The sequence below is a fragment of the Dromiciops gliroides genome, chromosome 3 (assembly GCF_019393635.1).
Source record: "Dromiciops gliroides isolate mDroGli1 chromosome 3, mDroGli1.pri, whole genome shotgun sequence".
NCBI lineage: Eukaryota > Metazoa > Chordata > Mammalia > Microbiotheria > Microbiotheriidae > Dromiciops > Dromiciops gliroides.
In genome coordinates, this window is record NC_057863.1 from 429934589 (window position 1) to 429949846 (window position 15258).

At 38.4% G+C, this 15258-nt stretch overlaps 1 protein-coding gene across 2 annotated transcripts; it reads left to right on the top strand.

Annotated features, from left to right (window-relative positions):
• Window positions 1-6348: 6348 nt before the first annotated feature.
• Window positions 6349-10625, top strand: NEUROD1 (neuronal differentiation 1). 2 transcript variants are annotated; one of them, XM_043990532.1, is made up of 3 exons: window positions 6349-6435; window positions 6655-6794; window positions 8240-10625. In XM_043990532.1, exon 3 carries the CDS (start codon window positions 8250-8252, stop codon window positions 9318-9320), a length of 1071 nt encoding a protein of 356 aa, XP_043846467.1. In that variant the 5' UTR covers window positions 6349-6435; window positions 6655-6794; window positions 8240-8249; the 3' UTR covers window positions 9321-10625. The 2 variants fall into 2 exon arrangements, with proteins under 2 accessions (XP_043846467.1, XP_043846466.1); XM_043990531.1 differs by lacking the exon at window positions 6349-6435 and having other exon boundaries at window positions 6637-6794.
• Window positions 10626-15258: the final 4633 nt, after the last annotated feature.

Genomic DNA, 15258 nt, shown 5'->3' on the forward strand with positions numbered 1-15258 from the left:
CCCAAACTCTTTATTTCTTTACTGAAGTCCAACCTACAAATTATGCTTCTCAGTATAAAGAACAGTCAGTGAGAACAAATCATAAAAGGAGCCTTAGAATTCTAGACCACATAGAGTGGTCAAGTGATTTTTTTTCCTGAGGAAGTGGCTGAGCACAATAATCTCTGAGCACATAACAAGTTCACACAGAAGTGTAGAAGGATCACAGAAACTCCATGGTTGTAACTAGATCAATGTATTTATAGGTAATACAAAAGGCTTATGCATCCTGTAACTTCACTAATGCCATAGAATCGGCCAGCTAAATGAAGTCTAATTGGATGTTTAGGTCTGCAAATGGATAGATCTTGGAGTGTCTATATATGTTTTTGGATTTTATTTATTCACTAATTTATGTCTTTTTATATTCTAATAATGCCTTACTTTATAATAAGATTTTCCCCTGTAGGCTCAAAAAGAGACTTGTCACCCAGAGAAAGCAATTTCCCTGTGGCAGGTGCATACAGCAGGTGGTTTCACATGGTACCTGCACTGGAAAGGTAGATTTAGTCAGAGATTTTATTTTAATATGAAAACCTTATTGCAGCCTGAGCCACCACTGGGTAATGTGCCAAAAATCATGTCTGCAGCATGATTTATTACGTGAAAATACCACCGAACTAATCAGTGGAGTTACTAATTAATACAAATCTGCATTTTTTGCATAAGCAATTAGTGCAAGGAGAGTGCAATGAAAAAGGAAGTTGACTCGTTTAATCTCAGTGCCTATTCAAGCGGAAAGACCCACCAGGGCCAAGCACTAGATCTACATTTGGAATTTTTCCCTTTTGATTAGTTAAAGACACTAAAAGGTCAAATTATCAATATTTAATTCAAATGGAAATGCATTTATAAAAAGAGAAAACAGAATGCTTAACTTAAAGAAGGTAGGAACCTAAAACTATATACATGGATCAAAATTAATTAGATTTTCCACTTATAATAACAAATCAAAGCAGATAAAGAATTCTAGTTCCTAATGAGTTTTTTTTTAAACCTCAGTAAGTGGGAAACATTGCTATTCATACTAAAAGTAGAACCATTGGAAAAACTCTCCCACACCCCCATTAATAGTTAGGATTCCAGTGTCCTTTATATCAAAGTTTGAAATTTGTTTTAAAAATAAAATGTAATATTTTAAAATCTCAATGATTTTTAGTAATCACGTAGTTCAGCAAAAATCTGTCATTTAACTATCATAGCATCACTTAACTTTGATTGGTTTATTTCTCATCAACTTAGAAATTGTTTACAAAATTAAGTAACTATTGGATTGGGGTATAGAGAGAACAGGGAATGGCATTATTTTTCATACCTAATATAAAGAGCATTTCTTTAAACACTCCTAGAGATCCTTTTCTCAAGCTTTCAAGTAAGGTGAGCTACGTTTGATTTTGCTTTATAAGCCAGGAAAGAGAAATAAAAAGTTTATTCAGTGGTCAGATTCCATGATTATTTTGGAAACTCTCGATAATATTTCACCTTAATCACATGGAGTCTATTCTTTTTTTCCTCTGAGAGTTTAAAATTATCTCTAAAAAGAAGAGACAAAGTGTGGGTTACAAGGCTCCCTGGTTAAAAGTTCTAAAAAAAATTAAAAGCTCATGAAAAAGTAACCTTTTGCAAAGAAAGAAATGCTTTTAGGAAGGAAGGAAAGGAGGGAAAGAAGGAAGAAAATGAAGGAAATAAGAATTATGATAAATGTATTTTTGTCTGCGCTGTGGGGAGAAGGCTGGGAATTGTCCACGGTGCTGATGACATTTATTTCCCCCCCCCCTACCTCTTTCACTCTAGCTCTAAATCGAACTTCCTCTGTAGTTCCTGCTCCCCTTCATGGCTTTCCTAGAGCCCCACTGTTTTTCTGCCCCAAACTCAGTCTTTCTTGAGGATCTATTGTTCTGAAGGCAACTTCTCTACTTCTTCCCATTCAGTTTTGGGGGGGGGATGGGATGGGGTGGAGGTTGTTAAATAAGGGAAGGCTGGTAATCACTTGGTCCTTCTCAGTTACCTGGTTATGCACTCCCCTTTGGACTACAATATGTTGCCGAGGCCGACCTTAAACAGGTGTGCGAACTCTGGTCAAACATGTCATACACAATACACACCGGCACAGAGTCCTTCACCGAACATCTGACGCGGAAAAGCCTTTCTATAATCTCACAGATGAACTGCATTTGCCATGATCTACCGAGATTTACTGACTTTAATTTGTAAAGGCTTTCGCCTATTTGTTTTGTTTTAAAATGAGACATGCCTACATGGAAAGAAATAGAAGCAAGGATACACGAACCGCCAAAGGCTTCATTAATTTCGGGGGGTGGGGGAGGATTAAAGAGGCCGGGGTTAGGGCCAGGAAAACGTAAATAACAAATAAAAGAGACCCAGACAGGCAGAGCTGTGGAAATACTGTACTAAATCATTCACCAAATTACAAGCAAGGCTTACTCTCTCCAATAGCTTTAAGCGATTTGGAGGGAAGGGGCGGGGGGGGGGGGGAAATCTATTTTTTTTCCCCTTCGTTCTCGCAGGTGCAATATGAATCAATTATCTTAATTAAGATAATGCCGCAAGCCCAAGAGATTTGCATCGGACGGATTTTGCACTCTGGACAACTGCGAGGCATTTTAATAGCGTTTCCGTTACTTCCAGATCAGGCTTGAGCAACTACAAGCCTCTTAGCCTCAATAGGAGGCAAAGCTCGGCTCTTCCCTGGAGGTGCAGGACCTGACTGGGTCCCCAGCGCTTAGGGCTTGCTGTCTTGCTTCGAGAAGCGATTTTTTAGCCTGAGGGCTATCTACTCAAAGGATAACTCAGATGGGACCTTCAGAAACCCTAAGGGCCACGATGAAGTTCTTTCCTTCAGGCTTATATCTCTGTTTCTGCTGACCCCCTGCCTTCCGGTCCCTTATCCCATCTCTTCAACTCCTGTTGTCTTTCACATCGTGGGATCCGACCGGTCCTCTCTTGCTGCAGCTTTTCAGAAAGGAAAGAATGTGTAGGGTGGGGGAATGGGAGTCGAGAAAGGAAGAGACTACTCAACCGGACTTGAACCTTTCACTAATAAGAACCGTTCACAACTGCTTCCCAGAAAAATAGGTCATTCAGAGAGGTACCCAAACACAGAATTCCTCTCCCGATCCTATCCTTTAACCTCTGATCCCCTAGACTCAGGTCACCTCCTTGTCTTCTGACCCTACACTCATGTAGACGCTTGACATATAGTTCTCCCCACTGTTCATTTCCCCTTCCCCCTCCCTCTTTTCCCTCGGCGACTGGACATTCCTGCTGCTCCTGCTGCTGCAGTAACGGTCAGGCCCGAGCTGCGCCCGCAGATGAGCTGAAAGGGAGACCTAAGAGGGAAACAGATTTGGGACATTGCATGGGGTCAGTGAGCCGTGAAAGGGGCTTTTGTTGTGAGCGCGTGCGGTTCGCGTGCACCGCTGAGGACCTGAGTCCCTAACCAGGGGGCCGAGAAGGGGGAAGGGGCTGGTGCTGGGAAGAATGGGGGTGGGGGGAGAGGATCTAGTGAGAGCAAAAGAGAAAGGACTCAAAGGAAAAACAAAAAGGGTGACTTCGAGATGGGGAGAGGATAACAATGTTCGGACAACGAAAATAAGGAGGTAGAAAGAAAGAAAGATATTGTGGAAGATGAGTGTGATTGTAGAAGACAGAAGAAAAACTAGAGAGCTTCAGCCTCTGTTAAGTAGACTAGTGCAGCTGCACAGTAGAACACAGACTTCTTGAACCTGTCTTTCTTTCTTCTTTCTCTGCATAACAACTTGCTCTTTACCTTTCAAATCTGAACCTAGTAGCTGTCCTCCAAATAGAGTTTCGGGTTTGTTGGTTTGTTTTTTTTAATTTGGAAATAATCAGCTCTCCTTTTCTAGTCCAATAACCATCTCCTAGCTTCAAGAAACTAAAACATTACGTTTTAAATGTTTTCCCCCAAAATATTTGCTGCGTGGTGTTGACGAGTATATTTATCTGATGCACTTTTTGCCTCCCAGGTTCTTTTTCTTCTTCACTCTAAGAGCTTTCCTAGATTTCAGTGACTTAAGAAATTGAAATTGTGATGAAAACATCATTGTACTTTCAGTTGAAAAAAAAATACTGCAGGCTTCTCTCTTCTAACTTCCTGTTTCCAAACAACTTAAAGTAGAAATGGGCATGAATTAACCTAATGATAAAAATAGAGGCCAACTTAAATTAGATAGACGGAGCATTGATTATTCATTTATTATGAGACAATAACGAGAGCTTGCTCACCTAAGAATGGTTTCTCTCAATCCTACATGTAACCTCTACAGCCTAGATCCCTCTCCCACCTGGGACATTCTAATAACTCAACTAATTTACAAAATCCTGGGGTTACTAGATACCTGTAGCATCATAACACTCGTTCATTCTCTCTCTCTCTCTCTCTCTCTCTCTCTCTCTCTCTCTCTCTCTCTCTCTCTCTCTCTCTCTCTCTCTCACACACACACACACACACACACACACACACACACCCTTAATACGGCTTGAAGAAGCATTGAATGTATGTCAGTAAAAGATACTTTGTGAGCTTAACGGAGCCCCTTTGTGAACTAAACAGAGGGCCAGCAAGTTCAAAATAGAAATAATCAGCTACACAGCCAGGTCTCTACCTTTAGAATTAGGATCATTCCATCACTTTTAACTTTTGAGTTTTTATTTGTTAGTCTATCTGCCAAATAAATGTTTCAATGGAATATTCAAGAAACAAGTAGTTGGTCAGAGGAAACTCTCAAACTACAGTGGAATTGCCTTGCATTCGTAAGTGCATTTTCTTATCACCTAGGAAAACCAAAAGGAATAATTTAAATCTGACCCGGAAATCCAGAAATAATAACTCCATTTTTAAAGGCACGTGTCTCTCCTTTAGATCTAAATCCTCTGATAATGTTAAATATCCCTAAAGTCCCTTTCCCTCCACCCCCACGACAATTGTTTGCAAACTCTGAATTTGTTTATAGGCTTTTAAGGCAATTACCTTTAAATATTCTATTCAAGTGCAAAACATTAGAGTGGGTTTTAGGGCTTTCAGAGTTGGCCGCAGAAATTTTGGCCTGAGGAGGTGTGCCTTCCAAGGAGCAGAATGGATTCAAAGCCTCCAGAATCAGTCTTTGAACCTCCTTTGGTAGAAACTAATAGATTGATAAGATGACATTCAAAATTAGTCAGAACAATTTTATAGTTAGTGTCTTAACTTCTAAATTGGGAATCAGTGCCTTGATAAAGCCAGCTATGAAGCAGAACACCTTCGGGATGGTTTCATCGCAAAGGTTCAAAGTAAGAGTGAAAGACTGTCGGAACACATATAGGTGAAACCAATTTTTCCACAGAACAGATTTTGTTAATGGTCAATATAGAAAGAGAAGCTAAATTTAAAAGGAAAAAAAAAACACCCCATTTCAAGGAATACCCACGACATCTCAGTTTTGGTATCTTAAGACAAAAAAAAAGAGTTACAGATTCGAGTCCAATGATAATTTTGTAAGGTAAAAATTGTAGGAAGAAAAACGCACAGATTGTATGTACACCAGGCCTGATCTCTTTCGAGGGAAGCAGGTAGGGCTGACTAGTGGTACTGAGTCTCTCCAAGCACCAGTGGTGCGGAAGTACATGCAACTGATCCGGGAACTAGGGCTTCAGAGGCATGTTTAACAGTTTAGTACTCCCAGAAACATCCCTTTAGGCCCACTAGGATTGATTACAGTGTACTGTAACGAGGCTGTGTTTCTTTAAAAATCATATTCCTAAAGAGCCATTAATCTCTAGTCCTGGGGCAGCTCTTTTTCGGCTGCCACGAAAAAGAGGCAGAGTTGACAAGTTCTGAGGCATCATTGCTACTCTCAAACTCAGTGCCAATATCTAGTCGGTCCTAGAGTGTCCTGTGCCGTGAAGGAAAGAGAGCAGCAAAAGTGGGTAGAGATCAAGGGAGTGGAGAGGGCGAAGGCAGAGACTGGTTGAGAATTAGAAGGCTGCTGCCAAGGGAGGAAGAACATAGAGACAAACAGGGTGTCCAGTAGAAAAGCAATATAAAAGCGTCCACGGTAGCCAGGGTTGGGGAGAGAAAATAAGATTAGGGACCCCTTGGTCTCACGGTTCCTTTCTTCCACTATTCACCACTGTCCCACTTTTATACTTCCACCTAGTCGCTCACTGAGCATAGCATTCATTGGCTTCATTTCCCCGCCCTCATCACTCCTCTCCCCGGAACTCCCCCCCCCCTTTTTCTTTGCCTTCTGCTGTTGAAAGGGTTAATCTCTCCTGCGGGTAAAAACAGGTCCGCGGAGTCTCTAACTGGCGACAGATGGGCCACTTTCTTCTGGCCACAAAGGGGCCAGAATGGAGCGCTCCACGGAATACAAATGGGTAGGTCACGTGGCACCCGGGCCCTTTGCTTGACGGGGAAGACCATATGGCGCATGCCGGGGAGGAAGAAGAAGAGGGGGGGGGGGTGAGGGATAGAGGGTAGGAGGGGAGTGAGAGGAGGGCGGGAGTATAGGGAAGCTGCAGCCAGAACGGTGCGCAGGCGCTGGGCGTTACAAACCAGCTCCTGGGTCTCCTCCTCCCCCACCCTCCCTCTCCTAGCATCACCAACTCCGCTATATAACCTGAGAGCCCAGAGCACAGCCCCCCAGAAACAAGAATTCAGTCCCTCACAGGAGAGAATCCCGGGAGTTAACAGGGTTATGAGACGATCACTGCAAAGGACACATTAACTAACGCAGGTAATTATGATTCTTTTCGTTTCATCCCCCAAATACAGCATTAGAGAATACACACATACCTTGTGTCTTTATTGAAATACCCACGCACGCAAGTATTTACTTATAGCATGTTTAGCTTACATAGGTACAGTTTTATGTCTTCGTTTTGTTTTTGTTTTTTTAAGGGAGAAGCCCCTGAAATTATTTCTTGTTTCCAGAGATCTATATAATAATAACTTTAGGACTCCCTACACGCATCCATATAAGTAGTTCCTGTTGTCAGTATTTTCTATTTTTCACGTATTTTAACGATTATAAGAGGGTTGGCTTTTAAAGGCAAGATTTTGTCTTAGTTGGTCAAAGGAAGCTGAAGAAGCTTTTAAATCGTGCTCTGCATACCCACTTCTGGTCAAGGAAAGCAGATTCTGAGGTAGTTTAGTTTGGAGATAAGGAGTTGAAGGAGAAAAGAAGAGAGCTGGAATTGCAATCGCTGCTACCTGTTACAGCAGCCCAGCGAGCCACACATCACTATTGGAGTCCTATATTCAGCTGTACTTGAAGCCTTTCATTTTCCTTATTGGAAGCAGCGACTTTCCCATTGCTGATCATTGTAAAGGGGTGGAAGATTATAATTATTCAGTCTTTTAAAGAGAAAGGAAGGTTTGAGCAGAACTTTGAAAAGCCCCCATAAAAGGATGGCCGAACATTTCAATGGGCTGTTTATTAGAAAGGAGCCTTCTGCACCTGATCCCGGGCACGAGAGAACTGCTCTTTGCTTTGACCTGAACACTTATGAAGATGTGATAGCTATTGTAGAAGGTTGGAGATTCAGTGTTGGGGTGGGGGTAGGGCTAAGAGAAAAAGCTTATCACTTTTGTTTCCATTTTTTTTTGTTGGTAGTAAAATTAATTTCAGAAACTTCTTTCCGTTTTCCAATTAATTTTATTTCTAATTTTAAATTTACTTCCAAATGCCAGCGAATTGAATATTGATTTTAAGCTTAAATCATTTTTATTAATAAGGGGAGACTGGGCACAGATAGAATTAACATTTGCTTTAAAAATACATCATTTTTAAGAAATGTTATATACTCTGACACATGCAGATACATATGAAAAAGCTATAACTGGAAATGTATTTAATCACCATGCGTTTATTTTCATAGCATCACCCAAACATTTAATCACTATAAACACATTTAAGAAGCTATACTAGAAGCGCATACATACATACATATTCTTAGACATAAACACTGTTAACATTCACACTAACACAGCCTACACATGCCAATATAACACATTGAATTTGCCCAGTCCCACGGGAGTTCAGCGCTCTGACTAATTGGTCTCTTCCTCACACAAGCATTTAGAATACAGTAGTGAGGTGGGTGGGAGTTGAATTTCTTTCCTTTGAATGTGCTGTTTTCCTTTCCCCCCTTTCTCTTTGGTCTCTCTTGTTAAATGTAGGACTTGAAACATGACCAAATCGTACAGCGAGAGCGGGCTGATGGGGGAGCCTCAGCCCCAGGGTCCCCCAAGCTGGACAGACGAGTGTCTTAGTTCTCAGGATGAGGAACACGAGGCGGACAAGAAGGACGACGATCTTGAAGCCATCAACCCGGAGGAGGACTCATTGAGGAACGGGGTTGAGGAAGAGGACGAAGAAGAAGACTTGGAAGAAGAAGAGGAGGAGGAGGAAGAAGACGATGATCAAAAGCCCAAGAGACGTGGTCCTAAAAAGAAGAAGATGACTAAGGCCCGGATGGAGCGATTCAAACTGAGGCGCATGAAGGCTAATGCCCGGGAGAGAAATCGCATGCACGGGCTAAACGCTGCACTGGACAATCTGCGCAAAGTGGTGCCCTGTTACTCCAAGACACAGAAACTGTCCAAAATCGAAACTCTGCGTCTGGCCAAGAACTACATTTGGGCTCTCTCTGAGATACTGCGCTCCGGTAAGAGCCCGGACCTAGTGTCCTTCGTACAGACCCTCTGCAAAGGCTTATCTCAGCCTACCACCAATCTAGTAGCTGGCTGCCTACAGCTCAACCCTCGGACTTTCCTGCCGGAGCAGAACCAAGACATGCCTCCCCACTTACCATCAGCCAGTGCTTCCTTTCCCGTACATCCTTACTCCTACCAATCTCCAGGGCTTCCCAGCCCGCCCTATGGAACCATGGACAGCTCCCACATCTTCCACGTAAAGCCGCCGCCTCACTCCTATGGGGCGGCCCTGGAGCCCTTTTTCGAAAGTACTCTCACTGATTGCACCAGCCCTTCCTTTGACGGACCCCTCAGTCCACCACTCAGCATCAATGGGAACTTCTCTTTCAAACATGAACCCTCCACCGAGTTTGACAAAAATTATGCCTTTACCATGCACTATCCTGCAGCGTCCCTGGCAGGAGCCCAAGGCCACGGATCAATCTTCTCTGGCACTGCTGCCCCCCGCTGTGAGATCCCAATAGACAACATTATGTCCTATGATAGCCATTCACATCATGAGCGAGTCATGAGTGCCCAGCTCAATGCCATCTTTCACGATTAACCCTTGAAGAGTCGCATCGATTTCATGATCAGAAGGAAAACAAATCAACTGTGCTTACAGTGACTGTCTTGTTTACAAAGGGCAGCCCTTTGGGTACCACTGCTGCAAAGTGCAAATATCCCAAGCTTCAAGTGATATATGTATTTATTGTCGTTACTGCCTTTAGGAGAAACAGGGATGCAAAGTTCCTGTTTATCTTATGTATTATTTTCTATAGCTCCTCTATTTTAAAGAAAAAAAGAAAAAGTAAAGAAAAAAGAAACTACACTGTCAATTTGGTGTAGCTGTATTCAGATCTTATTAACTATCTGATCAGATAACAAAATCACAAGCAATAATTAGGATCTATGCAATTTTTAAACTAGTAATGGGCCAATTAAAATATATATAAATATATATTTTTCAACCAACATTTTACTACTTGTTACCTTTCCCATGCTGAATTATTTTGTTGTGATTTTGTACAGAATTTTTAATGACTTTTTATAATGTGGATTTCCTATTTTAAAACCATGCAGCTTCATCAATTTTTATACATATTGGAAAAGTAGAATTATATCTAATTTATACAAAATAATTTAACTAATTTAAACCAGCAGAAAAGTGCTTAGAAAGTTATTATGTTGCCTTAGCACTTCTTTCCTCTCTATTTGTAAAAATTGCACAATTTGAGCAATTTCTTTCCCATTAAAGTCTTTTCCCCTACGATAAAAACCAGACCCATAGTTCTCAAGATGACTCAAACTCAAGAGACTTATTTTCTATCAAAACATATCAATTCAACACATTACTTGCACAAACTTGTATATAAATATTTTAAGCAAATGCCAACACCCTTTTTTGAAATCAAAAGCTGCTTGACTATCACATACAATTTGCACTGTTTCTTTTTAGTCATATACTGCTTTGCATTCCATGATTTTACAGAGAATTTGAAGATATTGATGTTTCCAGACAATATAAATGCATGATTTTATACATACTCACACAAATCGTGTTTTGTCATATATTCATCTTATAAATCTGAGCCTAAAATAAATCAGGTTGTTAATGTTGGGCTTTATACTATTGTAGTCAATTAGTACAGTAGCTTAAAACAAATTTGAACCATTTAATCCATAATTAGAACAATAGCTATTGCATGTACAATGCAGTTCAGAATAAGTGCTGTCTGAAATGTAATGCTGGTTCAACTGGAATCAATTTGTACTGTAATTTTGTTTGTAATCCTGTATATTATGGTGTAATGCACATTGGGATTTTAGAAAACACTCATCATTTGCAATAAAATAGTATTGAATGTTTGATCAGTTGTTGCAATTCTTATTCAAAATGTTCTTTCCCTTCATGTAAACAGTTCCTAAGGGATTATTATTTTATTTGGTCAGATCATGGAAGGTGCAACATTAATTATTTGTAGAATAAATAAATTTTTAAAATTTCTGGACTCTATATTTTCTTATGCTTTCATCTTTTTATTGCTAGGCAGTTTAGCAAGATGTTCTAGAGACTAGAAACAAATAAATGTAATCACGATTGCTTGGAATGTGAAAATATTTTCACATTCCAAACAATTTTAAAGACAAAAACCTTTATTTTGGCCAGAGATAGATAAACCATCCCCTTCAGAATTTGGTTCTCTAAACTATAATTAACTTTTACATACAAAGAGAAAGAACTCAGTTCGGGTAAACATTATTGACATAGCATCTTATCATTTCATATGTACTCTTTTTCATTGTTAATTTTTAAAGGGTTCAGTTCCTCTTATTAAAACATATAGATAACTTTTGGTCTCCTCCAGGGCATCTTCTTCTGGCAAAGAAATAGTATTTCATCAAATATATAAAGTTTGCAGGAGAAAGGAGCATAAACCTTTCTGGTTAAAACGTGTCCAATGAAAGTACAGCACGTAGCACCTATGCTTAAGAAAATTAGTTCTTTGCTTTAGGGTATTGGTTTTTCTGGTACCACCCTATGAATTCAGAAACCTAAATCCACTGGCAAACTATAGTAGATGAGTCTGCCAGTTTCTAAGTCCACTCCCAAGCAGCTTGGCACTTGCCTTTCCCCTAGATGTATTGACTGACAGGAAAGGTTTCTGGGGAATAACATTTTGGCACTTATGTCCTGGCCCTACTACCGTGTTCTGATTACTGTCATTAGTAGCTCCATTGTTTCCACTATGAAGTGGATGCCACATTGGATGGTTACCCTCTTTCCCAAGCATGTTCCTTTAATCTCCTTCTCATTGGTGATTTAGAGGTTCCAGAAACCTGATCTCATTTAGCAAACTGCTCCAGAAAAATGTGAGTAATCTAATGGACAGAAACAATTAGCTATCCTAATAACATCATCAATGAAGCTATGTCAAACTGTTACAATATCAATAAGGACAATTTCAAAATAAAAAAAAAAACTGGGAGCAATTTAAAATATTTCCTTGTATCTTGTGTTCTAATGTTCTTCAGCAAATGAGTGCAATGCATTTGAACTAGTCCCACATTCATCCTAAATGAATCCATCTCAATGAAAGGGAACCAGGCTCGTCAGGTTTGAATCAAGGTATCATTTTCTATGTTTAGGACTGCTTTCAGTGTTCCTATCTTAAAGGACATGTTACTGATTCAATATTTGTAAGTTGCTAGTATTCCAGTCTGGGAGGTCATGAAGCAAACACTAATATATGGGCTTAAAGATTTCCTTTCAACTGCTTGGTTCACCTGCAATTAAAAGTAGACTTTCCTTGCAAAATAATAATTATAACTGTTGCTATCATGAATAGGAGAAAATTATGGAAGAATATTTCAAGTTCTCCATTAATGTACTTTAAAATTCAGTTAATTACACTATTATTAAATTTGCTATCATTTTTATTGAAGAACTTAAGCTTTAAATGTTTTCCTACCTTTTGCATCATATCACTTTATTTTAAAAGAAAGATTCTTTCAGTCAGTCAAGGGGTAACTCACATGCCACCATCTTTTATTCAAACGCAGGCACAGATGTTCTTCTGCAGGGGAGGTTTTAATTTATGAAAATGATATTGTTTATGCATGAATGCACTGAATGCACTCTGCATAACACACAGTCCTTCCATCTGATGAGAGAAATACCACAGAACCAGTGCCAATGTCAGGAACATATTCTACAAATTTACTTGTTTAAATGTTTAATGAATATTTGGAAGGCAATTCCAAGGCACAAGAAACCTTTTCAATTACATTCCTTTTTTGATTTATGAATTGACATCCCTAGTTAATGGGGAAAATACAACTCTTACAGATAGTACAATTCACAAAAGCCCATATTTGGTATTTGGAAGTAATCATAAAGTACAGAAGTGAAAATTAGCCAGCAAAAGGTATGAAAAACAGGTCACTATTGCTTAGTTTAAAATATTTTTCTTTTATTTTACTCTGAAGGTTGTTCCTCCCCTCATCCTCATTGCATATAATACTTTGAAGCTTCAGTTTACTCCTTCATCTTGAGCAATCATTCCTCATCAGGATAAGCTGCTGTAGACCTACTTGTTTAATCTGGAAATGCTCTGAAGAGTTATTTTCAGCAGGAGCTGGTGGTTTCAAAAACCAGCTGAGCAAATTATCAAACAACATGATAGTGACCCATTTTCTCTGTCATTAATAACTAGGCTATAAACATTTGATTGGAGATAAAACTTGACTTAAGCATATGATCTAGTGCATAATTCATTTTAACCAAAATTTCCTCTGTCAGTTTCAGCTGATTTACATCAAGAATTTAGTTTATACTTGCACATATAACATTTTCTAATATTTAAAAATAAAATGTCATTAAAGATAAACCAGGAGAAACATTACTGTTCCAAAAATATTCAGTAGATTTTAAGGCACAATATATCAATACAACATAACTTAAAAAAGCAAAATATAAATATTCTGATCTACATGTATTTATATATTTAAAAATCCTCAGCTTCCTATGCTTTTACAGTAGAATACCTTAATGACCTTTGCAATTAATGCACCTCTAAATTTTTTTAAATTATTATTTGATCTAATAATAATAAACAAAAAAATCAGCAGTTTGGTCCTTCAATAAAATAAGATTTTATAAAATATAGATATGCAGTAAAGTTAATAAATTAGAAAAGGCCAAAATAATTTTAGGGGCTTAAAATAAAGATTGGCTTTTTGATGGCATATTTAAATTACTTTTTATGGATTTGTTACTTAAGATATTATGAGTCCTATCATTTTTTCCTCTCTTTTCTTGAAAAAAAATAATAAAAATGCAATGATGAATCCATGGATCTTATTTCAATCACTGTAAGAGCCAATGTGACATCTTGTAGAACACCAGGGCTAGGAACTCTTGTTAATACCTTTGGAAAGAGGTGTCTTGGCGCCAGATCCATAGTGATTTGTAGAGTGGCATAGTCACTGGCATTTGGCCAGCAATTATATTTAAGAGGATTCTTGTCAATGATCACACAACTAGAAGCCACTACTGTATACATTCTTAAAGTTTACATCATCTGCCTTTATATATTATGAACTGGCAAGTGATAATTGACTTATAATTTTTCTTCCTTACTCCCTCCCTTTTTTCTCCCTCATTTTCCCTTTTCTTTCCTCTCATTTCCTCCCTTTTCCCTTCTCCTTTCCTTTTCTCTTTATTCCATTTATCCCTTCCTCTCCCTTTATCCCTCTTTCTTTCTTCCCTGTTTTTGCCTCCCTTTCCTTTTCTCTCCCCCCCCCACTCTCTGTTTATCTGTTTTTCACTCTCAGTTTCTTCTCTTCTCTTTTATTTCTTTTCCTTCTACTAAGTGATTCAATAATTTGGATTAAATTGATTGGATATTTCATAAAGATAGCTACATTCATTCTTGTAGCCATAGTTTCTGGGAACTTCTAAATTGTTTTAAAATAGAAAGTATTAAATATTTGCTGGACTGGTTTCTAAGTTGTACAAAAGAAAATTTAACTCTATAAGCATTAAGTTCACACTTTTTTTCTTACTTTAAGAGCAAGGTTAGATTATTCCCTTAGTTGATACCCATCTCTAAGTTCTCTCCTTACACTCTCCACAACACCCATAGCTAACAAACCTCAACTGTGAAGCAATAACATGTGGAAAAACAACTGATAAAAGGCTTTTCCCACTGATTATTCAATTTATGTAAAAATGATGTGAGGTTTACATGGAACAGGCTGTAATTGTGATTTTTGACAACAAAAACCATGTATATATGTTTCTTCTGACACTAGGCTGACTCAGAGTATCTGACTTTGAAAAAATGAAACAAGATTGAGCTGGTTTCCCTACCTTTATTTAGTTCTTTATCAGCTAACTGCAGAAGTTCATGCTATATGTTGTGTATTATTTATCTCTTTGTTGTGTTTTTAATTTTTCAGATTTTAAAATGGATACAACTGTAGGAAATGGGTAAAAGTTGTAGCTCTTGAAGAGTATGCTTCAATCAATGATTATTAGAAATAATTCATCAGTTGTTAAACTAGGGTGTTGGATGAACAGAGTATTGGACTCGGAGTCAGGAAGAACTCAGTTAGAATCCTGTTCAAGATATCTACTAGCTGTGTGATACTGTACAAAGTATTTGCCTTCTCTTGGCCTCAGCTTAATGATAGCACCTACTTCATAAAGTTGCTATGAGATATCCTGTGTAAAGCACTTTGCAAACTTTAAATATTTATATAAATTATAGTAAATACTAGGAGCACCATTTCATGAGCATATGCTGCTAAATAAATAAAACATGATTATTAGTTTCTACATTGGCACTAGAATAAAACTTCAAGATAAATGTCACTGATTTAATATTTTTAAGATCACATTTGTTTTTAATTCTCAACACTCATAATTCTATGACGTAAGAATTTTCTAATAGTTTTTCTCCTATCATTTTCTCTTTCTTTTAAAATAATGATGATGA